Raw genomic sequence first — 17,719 nt, 5'->3', positions numbered from 1 at the left:
TAATAAATCCTGCAGGAAGTGAACATATTTAATTTAACTTTATTTCCAATGCCTGTCTCTCTTTTTTTTCAGAATACTTATTAACATAATTTAAATTTTTTTTCCAGGAACAGTGTTTTAAGAAATGCTCATTATAGCACTAAGGAGCTGTGATCAGAAGATTATTAAGATAGAACTTGGTAGAGGAGGAAGGTATGCTTATTTGCATGGAAGGAAGAGTTGAAGAATTATGAACTGATTAATCACTCAGAGTAGATAGAGAAAGGAGACTAAAGATAGAAGCTTTATCAACATGTTTGACACTTCCAATGGTGTGTGGGAAATACAATGTAGAGAGGTAGCAAGTTGAGAGAGCAAAAGCATAGATTTCACAATCAACATGTGTGTGACAAATGATCTAATTTCTAAGACTCAGTTTTCTTATCTGAAAAATAATGCTCACCTTTTTGAGTTGTATTGAGAAGTAAAATAGGTAATACATAAAGCACCTATCACCTAGGAAACACATGGTCCACTTCAGTAAACATTATTATTAACATTATTTTCATTTAAATATTCTTGATGAGCAAGCAAAACTTTAATGATTAATCTGCTATATTATAAGTTGAGCATTGACAATTACACAGGAGAAATCTCGTTGGTTGGTATCAATACCCTAACACAAGGGAGCACTCCCAGTTCAGACACACCTGCGGCAGGACCAGCATGAAACAGGAATCGACTGCAGAAGCTAAATAGTGGAAGAAGACACTGCAGGAATTTCCCTAAGGCTCCCATGACCATGATTTTTCATGTTTTTCATGAAGAGATGCTGGAAGCTAATACTGAACCTTAGCAAATCTCTCTCCTTAAAACATTCTGAGCTACAAACCCCCTGGGTGAATGGCTGTAGGGATCCACCTGGCATGAGCTGACATCCTCTGACAATAGTCATTATCCAGTACCCTGAAAGGCAGGCCAGGGGAGAGGCATCAGGGAGAGAATGCTCGGCTATGAGAGATGTTTCTATCTGAATCAGTCACAGTGTCATCAGTGTAGGCCTGAGTCACGTTCAGTCTTGGTCAGTTGAGCACACAAGGCCAGAAAAGAATCTAAATTTAGTCTAAAACTCTGCTAACTGCCACTGCAGATTAGCTTCTCTCTGCTGCTGCTGCTAAGTCGCTTCAGTCATGTCCGACTCTGTGCGACCCCATAGATGGCAGCCCACTAGGCTCCTCTGTCCCTGGGATTCTCCAGGCAAGAACACTGGAGTGGGTTGCCATTTCCTTCTCCAATGCATGAAAGTGAAAAGTGAAAGTGAAGTCGCTTAGTCGTGCCCGACTCTTAGCGACCCCATGGACTGCAGCCTACCAGGCTCCTCTATCCATGGGATTTTCCAGGCAAGAGTACTCTCTACCCCAGGACAAAAACTGGGGAAACTATTGTGGTTTTTATCCAAATCAGATCACTGCAAACCTCAAAGGGCTGGTGATCAGAATATACTATTCTGCAGTCTTTTCTCCAGGACTTCTGGGCTTCAGTCTCTCAGATTGGTCTGAGTTTGTTGTTGTTCAGACTGGCCATGGAAGGTGACTGGCCACTCTTCTTAATCAATAAGTCATTCCATAGTACGCGGGATGTGGATGGAGGAGATAACTGAGAGGATGGCGAATGACTGAGGAAACACTCCCGGCATTCTCAGATCCTTGAGAAGGGGCAGTGACAGGACCACAGCCATTGGTTTATGCACATGGATCCACAAGGCTGTTGTGGCAGGAGATGTTCATTAAGCTGTTCTCTAAGTGAAGACAGGGTAAAGTATAAATGAAATTTCCCCTGGAACTTCAGAGGGTCTTTCTCTCTCTTGGGGAAGACTTGTAGCAGAAAATTGGCAGTTCATTATCTGATTTGTTCATATGGTCATTAGCCTAAAAACCAGAAGACTGGGGCAAAATAACTATATATAAAATAATGCTGCTCAAAATATGGTCTAAAGATGGGCAGCAGCAGCATCTGAATCCAGCATTCCCTAGAGGCACATATTCTCAGGTCCTATCCTAGGCATACAGAAAACTGTTCTGAAAAGTTTTCCAGATACTTCTCCATGTACAAAAGTTCAAGAAGAACTGTCCTAGGCCTATAGGAGAGGTGTCTAAAGTTTCCACTTCTGTTCACTCACAACTACCCCAGCTTGCTTGTTTTTCTACCCTTAGTTTCCAGTTCTCTTATCCTGATCATATGTGACTAGGTCATCTGGTTATATATAAGAACTCAGTCTTGCAATTTTTATCATCAGTGTAAATCAGAATTCTATTTATGGAAAACAAGTCTATAGAGGCAGTAAAAACGCTGGTTCTTAGCCCTGTGACTGGTTTGCAGTGGAGAGACTATAGTTACAACTTCTGAAACATTTCTGTTCATTCGCAGAATAACAATGATATAAAATAAAGGATGAAAAAAGGTGAAAGACACTTACATAGGCTGCAAGTTGCTCCTGGGAAGCTTTTACTTCAGCTTGTAATTTCTCAATGCACTGAAAAGGGGTAAAGTTTAGAAACAAAGTGTGTAACTCTTCCTTTTACATATTCAAAGTGTTCCAGATGTAAATATGTACTGGTTCTCATATTTTACAAATGGGAGCATTATCTCAGCTAGATGTTTTGAATATCATCATTAAATAGATCATCGCTCCCATCTCTTTCTCTCTTCTACTCCATGGAAGAACACATCAACAAAGTATATGAATATAGTAAAAACTAGGTCATGATTGGGAAAAATAATATTCGCTTGATGTACTGAAAATAAAGTTAACCTATCTTATATCACATCATGTATACATACATGTGGGACCCAATGAATTGGTATCTGCCTTTGGAATATATGGATATATTTTAATGTGAAGATATATATACCTATATATAGATACAGATTATCTATCTATCCATCCCTCTATCACAAAAGCAGATACAAAACAACATGGGTTGAACAAGAGATAAATTTACATAATGACACATATATAAATGTCCTAAGATTCAGAAATTGGTTACTTCTTATAAAGTAATTTATTAAAAGTCTATGAAAAATGTTTTGGTCAACTTCTTTCACTACCCAGAAAGAAGCTATTGCTTGATTAAGTTCAATTGAAAACTACGAAGTATTTGTATAGTCAGTATCACTTATAAAATAAATAGGATATTCACTTAATATGATTCAAAAGAATACATATCAAACTTAAAAATATCACCAAGAAAGTTTATTTTTGTATGTGAATATTCTATCAGGAAATACAGTTACATTGAGCAAATACAAAAACTGTGATTTACCATCTTGAACTTAAATATGAACTTCTAGCCCAGCCAGAAATAACTACAGGATTGTCAGCTCATATGTTTAGGTAACTTTTAAAATAAAGATTATTCTTCTTCTATGACATACCTGGTCTTTTGCAAGAACCAATTTTTTGTATGGTTCTCCACTGTCTTCCCTACAGTCCAGAGCTTCTAGCTTTTTCTCCAGCCAGGAAACTTGCTCAAGCAGCTTTGATTTTGTTCCTTCCGAGACTGCAAGCTGAAGAAATGTGCTTGTAAGGGTATGGAAGTACAATGACTTTTTTAAAGCTTATTTTATTAAAGTCCAATTTGCAAATGAATTGCCTTCCATCAATATCTATTAAATATGAAAATGGCTTTTGAAACATTCTCATAGATGACAAATGATTAGTAAAGAGAGATAAGGAAATAATTTTGATTTTATTTATTTTTAATAATAAAGATCTTTCTGGGCAAGAGATGAGACAACATAGTTACAGCAGGCAGAGAGATGTCCAGTACAACAGTCTCAACACTCATCTTTATTATGTTTCAACATTGTATTTTATTTGTACAGCTGAATCTGAAATCTGTATTGTGGTTTAGATAGGGTTCTTGAAACTTAACTCTTTGGAGGCTATCTGCTCAGTCACTCAGTCATGTCCAACCCTTTGTGACCCCATGGACTGTAGCCTTCCCACCAGGCTCCTCTGTCCATGGGATTTTCCAGGTAAGAATACTGAAGTGGGTTTCCATTTCCTACTCCAGGGGATCTTCCTGATCCAGGGATAGAACCCACATCTCCTGCACTGGCAGGTGGATTCTTTACCTCTGCGCCTGGGAAACCCCCAAAATACTAGCTAGTTATGCATGCGTGCTCAGTCACTCAGTCATGTCCAACCCTTTGTGACCCCACGGGAGGCCACAGCTCTCTAGAAAGAGGAGGAATTCTGACTCCCTCCCTTGAATTTTTAGTGTAGCTGTAAAGAATCTGCCTGCAGTGCAGGAGCAGTAGGAGATGCAGGTTCGATACCTGGGTTGGGAAGGTCTCCTGGAGGAGGGCCTGGCAACCCAGAGCAGTATTCTTGCCTGGAGAATCTCATGGACAGAGGAGCCTGGTAAGCTATAGTCCATGGGATCACAAACAGTTGGATACAACTGAAGCGACTTAGCAGCAGCAGCAGGATAGAAGGAGCTGAAGGGAAATGCAGGAATTTCTAGTTAAAATCAGATGATCAAGGGCTTTGGTTATTGTCATAGGCTTCTCTATCCATAGGATTTCCCAGGCAAGAATCCTGGAATGGGTTGTGTTTCCTTCTCCAGGAGAGATCTGTGCTAACCATAACCATAAAATGTCTCAAGGTGAGTGTTTTCCTGTTTGTAGATTTCTCTTGAGGAGAGTGGTACTGGGATAATCCCTGGTCCCTTAGCTTCCCTGGAGAGTCCCTTGTGATTTTTCTTGCTAGCTCAGCAACAATTCTGAAAGAGTCCCTGGAAAGGGACATACAACTTTGTGTTCATTCCAGATCTCGGGCTCTGAGGCATGGCTTATCTCTAAGTATCTTTTTCATATTCCAAGAATTATTGCAAAGCATACCATCTCATCTTGGAAAATGCAACAAATATTTAGAGACATTTACCAAATGGAAAGGCATTGAGAGGTTAGTCTGCCATGGAAATAAGTTGGGTACATCACGTATGCTGGTATCCATCCATCCATCCATGCACATAACCATTCACTCAACAAGTATTTGTCTAGTTGGCTCTCTGCAGCCCTTGTGTTATATGCAGAGAATGATGAAAGCACAACAGGAGGGTCAGAAAGTGAAAGTTGCTCAGTCGTGTCCAACTCTGTGACCCCATAGATTATACAGTCCATGGAATTCTCCAGGCCAGAATAATGGAGTGGGTAGCCTTTCCCTTCTCCAGGGGATGTTCCCAACTTGAGGATCGAATCCAGGTCTCCCACACTGCAGGAGGATTTTTTCACCAGCTGAGCCACAAGGGTAGCCCAAGAATACTGGAGTGGGTAACCTTTCCCTTCTCCAGGGGATCTTCCCAACCCAGGGATTGAACCCAGGTCTCCCACATTGCAGGCAGATTCTTTACCAGCTGAGTCACAAGTGAAGCCCAAAAGGGAGAGTCAGAGGCAGTACATGTGCCGTGAACTGTTGTCTTTGCCTTTCAGCTCTCAGTGACCTGGGAGGCCTGACGTACTCTGCGTGAATACTAATACATCTAACTCTTGGGTGCATGATGGTTTGGAAATGTAGTCTGATTTCTCCGAGCACCCTTCCATTTTATCATAGGAGAGTGTAATGGCTGAAGACACAGACTCTGAGACTTTGGGTAAAACTCTCAGTTTGCTACTTGCTATCTTTGTGATTTGGACAAGTTGCTCAGACTCTCTGGGCTTGACTTTCCCACCTATAAATAGGAATGAGGATAAAAGGAATAGTACTTATCTCTTGCATTTGTTTTGAGGTTTATACATGAGTCTACACAAGAGAAACACTTAAAACAATGCCTGGAATACATCAAACACTCAGTAGTTCTATTTTTATTTCTTCTACATCCTCTCGACTGCAGTAAGCATTCACATAGGTTTTATCCAAATATTCATTATTTATCAAATTATAAAATAAAGTATCTGAAGATGTCACAGCCTCTACGAGCTGGTTACCCTAAACTCAATTTATATTTGGTTTTCTCACTTCCTGTAACCACTCCTGTCTTCAGGGAAAAGTCCTCTCTAAGTCTGATGTATTTTTTAAATCTCAAATATATTCTTTCTCAGTCTGTCCCATTTTGTTCCCATATCCTGAATGATTGATCCAGTCACCATTTGGTTATCTTTCTTTTAAATCTATCTCCTATTGTTTTTAGGCCTTTATTCATTTACTCAACAGATATTAATGTATTCACTCATTGCTAAATAAATATGTTGGATCTTTATTATATGTAAGCTTTGGGGGTAAAAAATAAAGGTGATATTGTCTGTATTTTCAAAATTTACTCAGAAAAGCAGACAATTTAAAAACTATTCCATAATGTGAAAGTGTATGCTAAGTCACTTCAGTCGTGTCCGACTCTGTGCAACCCCATAGACGGCAGCCCACCAGGCTCCCCCGTCCCTGGGATTCTCCAGGCAAGAACACTGGAGTGGGTTGCCATTTCCTCCTCCAGTGCATGAAAGTGAAAGTGAAGTCTCTCAGTCATGTCCGACCCTCAGCGACCCCATGGACTGCAGCCTTCCAGGCTCCTCCGTCCATGGGATTTTCCAGGCAAGAGTACTGGAGTGGGGTGCCATTGCCTTCTCCGTGAAAGTGTATAGATGAGTAATAATATTAGTACTACTTAAATGCTTACTGGGTACTTAGTACATATCAGATATTCTGAGAACCTTTTGTTTTCATATTTATTTCAGTTTAGCTTCATATTCATTTTACAGATAAGGAAATTCAATAAGGTTGCATAACTTGTCTAAGGACATAGATAGTGAATATAGGAGTGTTCAGTAGTGGACATTAGGTGTGACTCCCTAAGCCCAAGTCTGACCCCAGAAATGGGGCCTGATAATCATGACAATCCCATTCTCTTTCCTTCCATCCATTTTCCTCCCATTGGTTGAGGAATCAAGGCCTAAGCCAATCAGATCCTGGATCTTCTCTGGCAACAGTTAATGTAGGAAATATGACCTAGTTTGCACCACCCACGCTGGCCAGGAGGAACTCTAATGATTTGGAGAAGCACTTTCTCTTATCCACAGACATGAATGCTACCATAGCCATCCTACAAACATCCAGGAAACCGGTTATATGACAAAGCCACTCTCTGGATGGAAGTGTGGACAACAGAACAAACCTGGGCCTTGTTGACACTACTGAAATGTTTCTTCAATTAATTTTGAAGCATCTCCTACCTTGGGACTTACCCTTAGTGAGTTTATAAGTTTCCTTATTGATTAGACATTGAGTTTTCTCTTACTTGCTACCATAAGCACTCTGCTGATAAATTGTCTGATTCCAAAATTGCATAATCATGACCATAAGTGTGTAAGATCTATGGAAAAATAGCAACTAACATTTGTTTGGTAGCTACAGCACACCACACATTTTGTTTATATTGTTGTTGTTATGACTATTTTAAAGATTGGAAGTTAGGTGCTTTTAGGGGCTTTCCCAGAGCTAATAAGAACAGGTTGGATTGGGATCTACACTGGTCTGTTTCCCACTTTGGGTTCTGTAGTATATCCAAACCCTCACTCTGAGACTGCCCGCAAAGATGAGGTCTGTGATTTTCCCCTGATCATGTGGCTTTCAGCACATTTTCTCTGTGTGTTCACTTATTTACACGAAGGAAATTTATTTTCCTTTTTCCTAAGACTTGAGAAAAGTCTGTCCTGCCATCTCAGTCCCTTTTTATATACACACCAACCCCATCTCTTTGCTCTCCTCTTATAATAAATTTGTCTGAATATCCCTTTGGCTCAAATATGTTTAGCTCAGATTCAGCTTATCTCTAACAAATCTTGACATGGAATCACAATATCTATATTTTAGGCCTGACCCCACAACCCTCTGATGTTATGACCTATGAGCCCATAATAAAATTTTACAATGTCACTTTGCTATGTTTTTACAGGGTGGTTCTCCAGTCATGTGTATTCTAACTAGGTTGTAAATTTCCCAGAAGGATGGATGGGGAGAATTCTGTCAAAACTTGTAACAAAATTCAGTCAAATTGGCCAGAAATAATATTTGCTAAAAATATTCCATTTATTCACTTTTTAAATGATGTTTTCTTTATCATATGTTTCATAATCTCACAAAAGCAGGATAAAGGGATCTTATTATCTCTGCCTCATGTGGATACATTGAGGCAAGAACTAATGTTGGATTGCATTATATAATGATGAAACTGTTTATTAGCATAAGACTACTGATATTGCCCCAGCCCTTTTGAAAATGACGTATCAAATAAGACTGATAATCCAAAAGGAAAGAACAGAAAAAATGAAAGAAAAGAAAATGAAATAACATAATTATATATCTAAGTATTTTTAAAGTACTGAATAAAAGAATATACTCTATTACTGAGTTGCAAGATAATAGCTACCATTTTTAATTCACTCCATTGTTTTGATTGGAGTTTTAGAACTTTTCAAAATTTAATTTTCAATTCAGGAAGCTCTTAGGAATGCTGCTTAAATTCAAATTCAAATTATAGGATAGAAAACAAGGTATCAAAGAAAGTAAGAGGAAATCTAAGTTTATAGCTGCAAGATATCTCAATTGAATTTAAAAACTCTAGGGGCCTTGGGCACTACTTCCTTTTTATTGCTTTTGTTTTTTCTTTTTTCATAGGAACTGCTTAGTTTTATAGTTACTTGTTTGAAAGAGAATAAAGATAAAAGCTCAGTCCAACTTAGTATCAGATATCTGCTTATAAAGAGAGTATAAATGCATTATTCTTTAAATAATCAATTTCTGTATTTCCTAACCAGCTATCTGTGTTGGAACATATGGTTCACATGATGTTGGGAGGCTAATATTCTTCCTTTGATTTTTGAAGAGTCGGCCCCTTCCCCTCTGCCTGATTCTAACAAATTTAGGCGGAGGAGATGATTTTAAAAGCATGGACAATATTTGTCATAAGAATTATGTAAAACAAAGGAACAACTTTCATATTACACATTTGAGGCTGTATAAATCCACTAAAATATTCAACTTTAATATATACCTCGGTATTCAATAGAAGATCATCATAAATGTAATGCAATATCATTAAAAGTCAAAGGAAAATAAACTGTATTCATTGCACAGCTTGTTGATGCAGTCAAGAAAGTGTATTGATACATTTCATATTAATATTCAAGATGAAAGTAAAAAAAATGACTTGCACTTCAAAATCATGGCAGATTAAGAAGCTCTAGGAATTGGTTCTCCCACGTAAATAATTTTTGAGCTGGCAAGAACTGTCAGAACCAACCATTTATTAGCACTGGATTCCAGTGGAATACTTTCAGTATCCAGGAAAGCGCTGGATGAACAAAGATGCTGGCATTCAAGGAAATCTCTGTAAGGTCATTGGCTAACTGCAGAGGCAATGGAATTGGAAACTTTAGTAACCACATGAGACAACAAATATGGTCTCTGCAAAATTAGTTTGGAAAAGTAACTAAACAAACATATAAACTGTAGAGGAGGGAAGAATTGTACATGGTCTTGGGGAGGGAGAAAGAATCTGATTTCCAGAGTTACTGTATTATAATATTCAAAATGTCTAGTTCTCAACAAACAAGTAAAAAGATCACCAAGTAAAGTATGACTCATTTATTGGAAAAAAATCAATTGATAAAAACTATCCACGAAGAAGCCTAGACATTGAACTTTTGGACTTAATAAATGAATACTTTAAAATAAGTGTCTTAAATATCCTCAAAGAGCTGAAAGAAACCATGGACAAAGAAGTAAAGGAAATAAGAATGATACATATACAGGTAGAAAATATATAAATGGATAAAAATTATAAAAAGTAAGTAGAAATTCTGAACTTAGGAAACAAAATAGTTGAAAAAATTACTGAAAGAGTTCAATAGCAGATATAAGCTAGAAGATGACAGAATCAAGTAAACTTGAAGACAGGACAACTGAAATTACCTGATGTAAGCAGCAGGAAGAAAAAGGAATACAGAGAAGTGATCAGAGCCTAAGAGATTTATGGACACTATGGAAAGCTACCGAGTATACCAACATACACATTATAGAAGCAAATAGCTGAAGAAGATGCAGAAAAGGAAAAGGGAATTAAAATGGTATACAAAAATCAAGCACAAAAGAAAGCAGCATGGAGGAAGTGAGTAACAAATAGATGTAAAATACAGAGAAAACAAATAGCAAAATGGCAGAATTATGTCCTTTATTATCAGTAGTATTTTAAAAGTAAATGGATTAGACCCAGCAAATGAAAGACAGTGACTGGAAAAATGAATTAAGAGATGTGATCCAAGTATACACCATTTATAATAGAGTAACTTCCACCTCTAAGAAACAAATAGTGAAAGGAAAAAAAGATATTCCATGCACATAGTAGCCAAAAGAGAGCTGGCATGGCTATACTAATATCAGAGAACATCAAATAGATGATGCCAAGTCAAATTTTTACAGAATACAGGGATATAATATATTGATAAAAGCGTTAATTTATCAAAATTATAAATATACATCAAACAATAGACCCCCCCCACCCATATATGAAACCATTAACAGAATTTAAGGGAGAAATAAATGGTAATAAATAATCATAGAGTAGAGACTTCAATATCCTACTTTTAATAATGGATAGAAAATGTACGCAAAAGATCAAGAGCAAATAGAATCAATCAACACTACAAATAAGGTAGATCTAACAGACATATTCAGGATAATCCATCCAACAATAGAATACACAGTCTTCTCAAGTGCTCAGGGCACATTCTCCAGGATAGACCATATATATTAGGCCACAAAATAATTCTAAATAAGTTTAAAAGGATTGAAATTATACAAAGTAACTTCTCCAATTACAATGGAATAAATCTAGAAATTAATGACAAAAGGAAAACTGAGAAATTTGAAAATGAATGGAAATAGCACATTCTTACAGAATCAATGGGTCAAAGAAAAAAAAATAACAAGGGAAAGTAAATATCTGGAGATAAATAGAAAAACAGAAGAAGAACATACTGAGACTTAGAGGATGCAGTGAAGACAGTGCCAGAGGGAAACCTATAGATGAAACATGTATATTAAAAAAGGAGAACTGTTTTTGGTTTTTTTTTGACCTCAACAGCTCCATTTATTATTTGGAAGCATATATTTTTCACAGAAGTTTTAAGGGCAAGACATTTTTCCTTATTTTTTAACCAAGTTTTATACTTGCATCATAAGTGCATTTTCCTCCTTGGCTCAAACTCCACATGAAATTTATTTATTTATTTATTTATTTTTTAATATAAATTTATTTTAATTGGAGGTTAATTACTTTAAAATATTGTATTGGTTTTGCCATACATCAACATGAATCTGCCACAGGTATACACGTGTTCCCCATCTTGAACCCCCCTCCCTCTCCCTCCCCATACCATCCCTCTGGGTCGTCTCAGTGCACCAGCCCCAAGCATCCAGTACCATGCATCGAATCTGGACTGGTGACTCGTTTCATATATGATGTTATACATGTTTCAGTGCCATTCTCCCAAATCATCCCACCCTCTCCCTGAGTCCAAAAGACTGCTCTATACATCTGTGTCTTTTTTGCTGTCTCTCACACAGGGTTATCATTACCATCTTTCTAAATTCCATATATATATGTTAGTAAACTGTATTGGTGTTTTTCTTTCTGGCTTACTTCACTCTGTATAATAGGCTCCAGTTTCATCCACCTCATTAGAACTGATTCAAATGTATTCTTTTTTTTTTTTTTTTGGCTATTTCATTGTTGGCTTTTAAGAGACCAGTAGACAGAGGGGAAGAACAAAGACCACTCTAAAGAAAAGCCTAATTTCAGGAATTGGTTTTATCATCCATTACTCCACAGTGTTATTCTTTTTAATGGCTGAGTAATACTCCATTGTGTATATGTACCACAGCTTTCTTATCCATTCATCTGCTGATGGACATCTAGGTTGCTTCCATGTCCTGGCTATTATAAAGAGTGCTTCAATGAACATTGGGGTACATGTGTCTTTCAATTCTGATTTCCTTGGTGTGTATGCCCAGCAGTGGGATTGCTGGGTCATAAGGCAATTCTATTTCCAGTTTTTTAAGGAATCTCCACACTGTTCTCCATAGTGGCTGTACTAGTTTGCATTCCCATCAATAGAGTAAGAGGGTTCCCTTTTCTCCACATCCTCTCCAGCATTTATTGCTTGTAGACTGTTGGATTGCAGCCATTCTGACTGGCGTGAAATGGTTCCTCATAGTGGTTTTGATTTGCATTTCTCTGATAATGAGTGATGTTGAGCATCTTTTCATGTGTTTTTTTAGCCATCTGTATGTCTTCTTTGGAGAAATGTCTATTTAGTTCTTTGGCCCATTTTTTGATTGGGTCATTTATTTTTCTGGAATTGAGCTGTAGGAGTTGCTTGTATATTTTTGAGATTAGTTGTTTGTCAGTTGCTTCATTTGCTATTATTTTCTCCCATTCTGAAGGCTGTCTTTTCACCTTGCTTATAGTTTCCTTTGTTGTGCAGAAGCTTTTAAGTTTAATTAGGTCCCATTTGCTTATTTTTGCTTTGATTTCCAATATTCTGGGAGGTGGGTCATAGAGGATCCTGCTGTGGTGTATGTCGGAGAGTGTTTTGCCTATGTTCTCCTCTAGGAGTTTTATAGTTTCTGGTCTTAGATTTAGATCTTTAATCCATTTTGAGTTTATTTTTGTGTATGGTGTTAGAAAGTGTTCTAGTTTCATTCTTTTACAAATGGTTGACCAGTTTTCCCAGCACCACTTGTTAAAGAGATTGTCTTTAGTGTATATTCTTGCCTCCTTTGTCAAAGATAAGGTGTCCATAGGTGCGTGGATTTATCTCTGGGTTCCATTGATCTATATTTCTGTCTTTGTGCCAGTACCATACTGTCTTGATGACTGTGGCTTTGTAGTAGAGCCTGAAGTCAGGCAGGTTGATTCCTCCAGTTCCATTCTTCTTTCTCAAGATAGCTTTGGCTATTCGAGGTTTTTTGTATTTCCATACAAATTGTGAAATTATTTGTTCTAGCTCTGTGAAGAATACCATTGGTAGCTTGATAGGGATTGCATTGGATGTATAGATTGCTTTGGGTAGTATGCTCATTTTCACAATCATGGATTGATTCTTCCAATCCATGAACATGGTTTATTTCTCCATCTATTAGTGTCCTCTTTGATTTCTTTCACCAATGTTTAAAAAAAAAAAAAAAAAGGAGAACTATGTCAAATCAGCAACCTAACTTCATACCTTGAAGAAAAAGAGAAAACTAAATCCAGAGTCAACAGAAGGAAATAATAAATATTAAGTCAGAGATGAAACAGAATGCAAAAACATCAATGAAACCAAAACATTGGTCCTTGGAAGTGATCAAATAAGTTGACAAATCTTTAATTATATTCACAGAAAATAAAGAAAAGAAAAAAAAAACTAAAAACAAGTAAAACTAGGGAAATTACTACCAGCCTTAAAGAAATTTGAAAGATTATGAGTGAAGACTATGAATAATTGGATGCAAACCAACTATATTATCTAGATGAAATGAACAAATTCCTAGGAAGACATAAACTGCCAAAACTGATTCAAGAAAATTTGAAAATCTCAATAGACCTGTAGCAAGTAAAGAGATTGAATCTTTAATCAACATCTTTCATCCAAGTCCAAGATCAGATGGCTTCACTGTAGATTCATCAAACATTTTAAGAACAGTAAACACTAATTTCACACAAACTCATTTAAAAACCAGAAAAGTAGACTACTTCCTAATACATTACCCTAATATCAAAGTCACACACAGATACTGTTAAAAAAAAGTATAAATCCATATTACCTAAGAATATAGATGCAAAACCCCTCAGCAAAATAGTAGCAAACTAGATCCAAAAGGACATTCGTTACAAAGAGTATGCATCATGAATAAGTGGAATTTATCACAAGGATGCTAAGGCAGACCAAGATTAAAAAATCCATGATTACTACAACATAACACATTAATAGAATAAATGAAAAATACAATATGTTCATGTCAATAGATGCAGAAAATTATATGATAGAATTCATGATATGATAGAAGCACTCAGCAAACTAGGAATAGAAGAAAGCCTTCTCAATGTGATAAAGGGTGTTTATGAAAAAACCCACAACTAACATCATATTCCGTGTTGAAAAATGGAAAGCTTTCCCCTTAAGATCAAGAACAAGACAAGAATGCCTGTTTTCTCCACCAAAATAAGCCAAATAAGACCAAATAAGCCAGAATAAGAAAAAAAATCTAAACTGTAAATTAGAAATAAAACTATTTCCATATGAAGATGACATGATTCTGTATATAGAAAGTTTCAAACAATCCTCAAGATAAACTACTAGAGCTAATAAATGAATCTAGTAGAGTTTCAGGGTATAAGATAAACACATAAAAATTAATTTGAGTTATTATACACCTTGGAAGGAAAGTTATGACCAACCTAGATAGCATATTCAAAAGCAGAGACATTACTTTGCCAACAAAGGTCCATCTAGTCAAGGCTATGGTTTTTCCTGTGGTCATGTATGGATGTGAGAGTTGGACTGTGAAGAAAGCTGAGCACCGAAGAATTGATGCTTTTGAACTGTGGTGTTGGAGAAGACTCTTGAGAGTCCCTTGGACTGCAAGGAGATCCAACCAGTCCATTCTGAAGGAGATCAGCCCTGGGATTTCTTTGGAAGGAATGATGCAAAAGCTGAAACTCCAGCTTTGGAGTTTCACTGGAGTTTCATTTTACTTTGGCCACCTCATGTGAAGAGTTGACTCATTGGAAAAGACTCTGATGCTGGGAGGGATTGGGGGCAGGAGGAGAAGGGGACGACAGAGGATGAGATGGCTGGATGGCATCACTGACTCGATGGACGTGAGTCTGAGTGAACTCCGGGAGTTGGTGATGGACAGGGAGGCCTGGCGTGCTGCGATTCATGGGGTCACAAAGAGTCGGACACCACTGAGCGACTGAACTGAACTGAACTGAACACCTATGTTTTAAAATGTAGACTAATTATTATTCAGGTGTAGTGAGGTTAACAGATCTGGAGTTGATCACCATTGGAAAGATAGTCTGTTACAGTCCCAAAGAGGAGGGGCATGACACACCATGAGGAGGGTAATGATATAGAGCAGACGTATATGAACTAAAGGGTCATTCAGGAGTAGAGGAAGCAAGGGGAAAATGTGGACAGGAACATTTATTGTAGCTTCCATGGGAAGCAACACATGAGTAAAGATAATCAGGGTTAGGATTAGCTAGTTTGGATAATTTCAGTGGGCTCCGGAACACTGAGGTTGTCGCTACTTGTATGGTACCTGTACCTGGGGTGATTAGAGCAGAGGAATAGTGGCAAATTTCACTACTGTTTATGGGTATTCACCAGAGCAAGGTAGTTTTCAACAGAATTAAACCAATGACCAAGAAAAAAATTCTTGTACACAAAGCTGTATCTGAATTAGTTTGAAAAGAGAAAAAATAACTATAAGGAATAACTTATTGCGAAAATGAAAAAGTGAAACAACCTGTTGTGAAACCATGGCTTAACTAAAGGTGTTTAGCCTAGTGCATATTTCTTTGCAGTTTTACAAGATGTCTCTAATATTTCATTTCCTTCCCATTTTGTTATTGATATGTGGCACTATAAATCTGCTTTTGCAGTTGTGATTAATGATTGTGTGAATAAAATTGGGCACTTCCTAATTTAAAAAAACTCAAACATAATCAGTCATTAATTAAGGAAATGCAGATACAAACCACAATGAGATTTCACTTCACAGCCACTATTATGGCTTTTTTTTAAAATTTATATTGGAGTATTTGATCAACAATGTTGGGTTAGTTTCAGGTGTACAGCAAAGTGGTTCAGTTATACATATACATGTATCTATTCTTTTCAAGTTCTTTTCCCATTTAGGTTATTACAGGATATTGGGCAGAGTTCTCTGTATGGAAGGTCCTTGTTGCTTATCTGTTTCAAATATAGCATGCGTATAGATCTGTGATTTAAAAAATAGAAAGTACTGGTAAAGATGTAGAGAAATAAGAATCCTTGTATATTGATGGTGTTGATGTTCTGGGAAACAGTTTTGTGATTCTTCAAAGAGCTAAAAATAGAATTACTATTATACGGATTATATGGTTCAACAATTTCACTCCTAGGGTATGTAGGTACCAAAAAGAAATGAAAGCATATATCCACACAGAAACTTGTATACAGATGTTCATTGCAGCATTATTTTTAATAGCTAAAAGGTAGAAACCAAATATCTGTTAACAAATGAATAAACAAATTGTGTTGTATACATACAATGAAAAATATTATTCAATCATAAAAAGGAATGCATTATTGATACTTGCTACAACTTGAATGAATATGGAAAAGATTTTGCTAACAGGAGGAAACCAGACACAAAAGATCACATGTTGTATGATTCCTTTTGTAGGAAATACCCAGAATAGATAAGCCCATAGAGACAGAAGCAGATTAGTGGTTGGTTGTCAGGAGATAGGTAGAAGGGATTATGGGGAATCATTACTTAATAGGTAGGAAGTAATTCTTCTTCTGGGATGGAGAAAAATGTTGAAACTCAAGACAGGTTGTGGTTATACAACATTGTGAACACACTAAATGCCACTGAACTGTATCTATTTAAAAATGGTTAATTGTATTTATGTGAATTTCACCTCCTTTAAAAGAAAATGAGTTTCTGATTGGTGAAAATGGTTAAGAAAATTGTCATCATTATGTCCATTTCACTGTTCAATTTTGGATGAATGAACTCAAAGTTCACATAGGTACTCAATACTCCTCTGACATCAAAATACTATATTTTCCTATTGGGAAATATGCATTCTTCCTCTCTGAGAAAACTATTTATTATTCTCCACTCTTTCCTCAAATATCATTTCATACTTTCTTTCTCATCAAAATTCCACCTTCATCTCAAATGATCACCTCATCAATAATTCACTGAAAAAAAAATAGAGGCTGCCAGATGGCTATTCCCTCACTTTCTCATCAGCCAATATATAAACCTTCCTGCAGCAGACTCTACTAATCTCTTTCCCAATGACCGTCTCCCCATTTATCCCTTTCTACCAGACACCCAATTTGGATTAGCCAGCAGCCATGTGTTTAGGGAAGCTTGGTCTTGTCCATTTCCAGCAAATGAATCACTGTTGCTCAGCCAGCCCTGTTGGGCTCCGTTCCCAGGTATAAAAGATTATTTTAGGCATGAGCCTGCAATCCAGTAGAGGCCCCTTGAGCCTTGAGGAAAAGGCTCTTGACCAGATTTTTTTTTAAAGATATACAGGACGAAGAACATCTCTTTTTTTGCAGGATGTTCTGACTGCATATAATGCTTGGAATTGTTGCAGTTACTGTGTAAGACAGTCAACACTGAGGATGGGAGAGCAAAGGATAGGTAACACCTGTGTTTTTGTTGACATTCTTGAGTTGTTGAATTAGCAAATGCTGGAACTGCTCCATCTCTGGACTTACTCTTATGTGCGATGATAGCTGGCCTTAACATATTACTTTAATTGGGTTTCTGTTGAAGGAAAAAGCACCCTTACTTAACAAATGGAGAAGCTTTCTTCTATCAAAGGCCAGTCCTTTCACTTGGCTTTGAATCTCATCTTCTCTAATCTGTCAAAAGCCTTTGCTCCTGTAATTTCCACAGCCTCCC

General features: G+C 37.0%; 1 protein-coding gene and 1 long non-coding RNA gene across 2 annotated transcripts in view; one reads left to right on the top strand and one right to left on the bottom strand.

The window, feature by feature from the left end:
• The window catches only part of LOC113895621, a 301,641-nt gene that overhangs the window by 26,733 nt on the left and 257,189 nt on the right, over positions 1–17,719 (top strand). The window lies entirely within an intron of this gene.
• The window catches only part of CCDC192 (coiled-coil domain containing 192), a 95,193-nt gene that overhangs the window by 31,781 nt on the left and 45,693 nt on the right, over positions 1–17,719 (bottom strand). Inside the window, exons 3-4 of the mRNA XM_027547019.1 lie at positions 3,415–3,546; positions 2,456–2,512 (exon numbers count right to left, since the gene is read on the bottom strand). Of these exons, the coding sequence (XP_027402820.1) occupies positions 2,456–2,512; positions 3,415–3,546 (189 nt within the window). The remainder of the gene's footprint in view (positions 1–2,455; positions 2,513–3,414; positions 3,547–17,719) is intronic.

Source organism: Bos indicus x Bos taurus, chromosome 7 (assembly GCF_003369695.1).
Source record: "Bos indicus x Bos taurus breed Angus x Brahman F1 hybrid chromosome 7, Bos_hybrid_MaternalHap_v2.0, whole genome shotgun sequence".
Taxonomy (NCBI): domain Eukaryota; kingdom Metazoa; phylum Chordata; class Mammalia; order Artiodactyla; family Bovidae; genus Bos; species Bos indicus x Bos taurus.
Note: the sequence above shows the minus strand (reverse complement) of the source record. Positions and strands in the feature narration are given on the sequence as shown.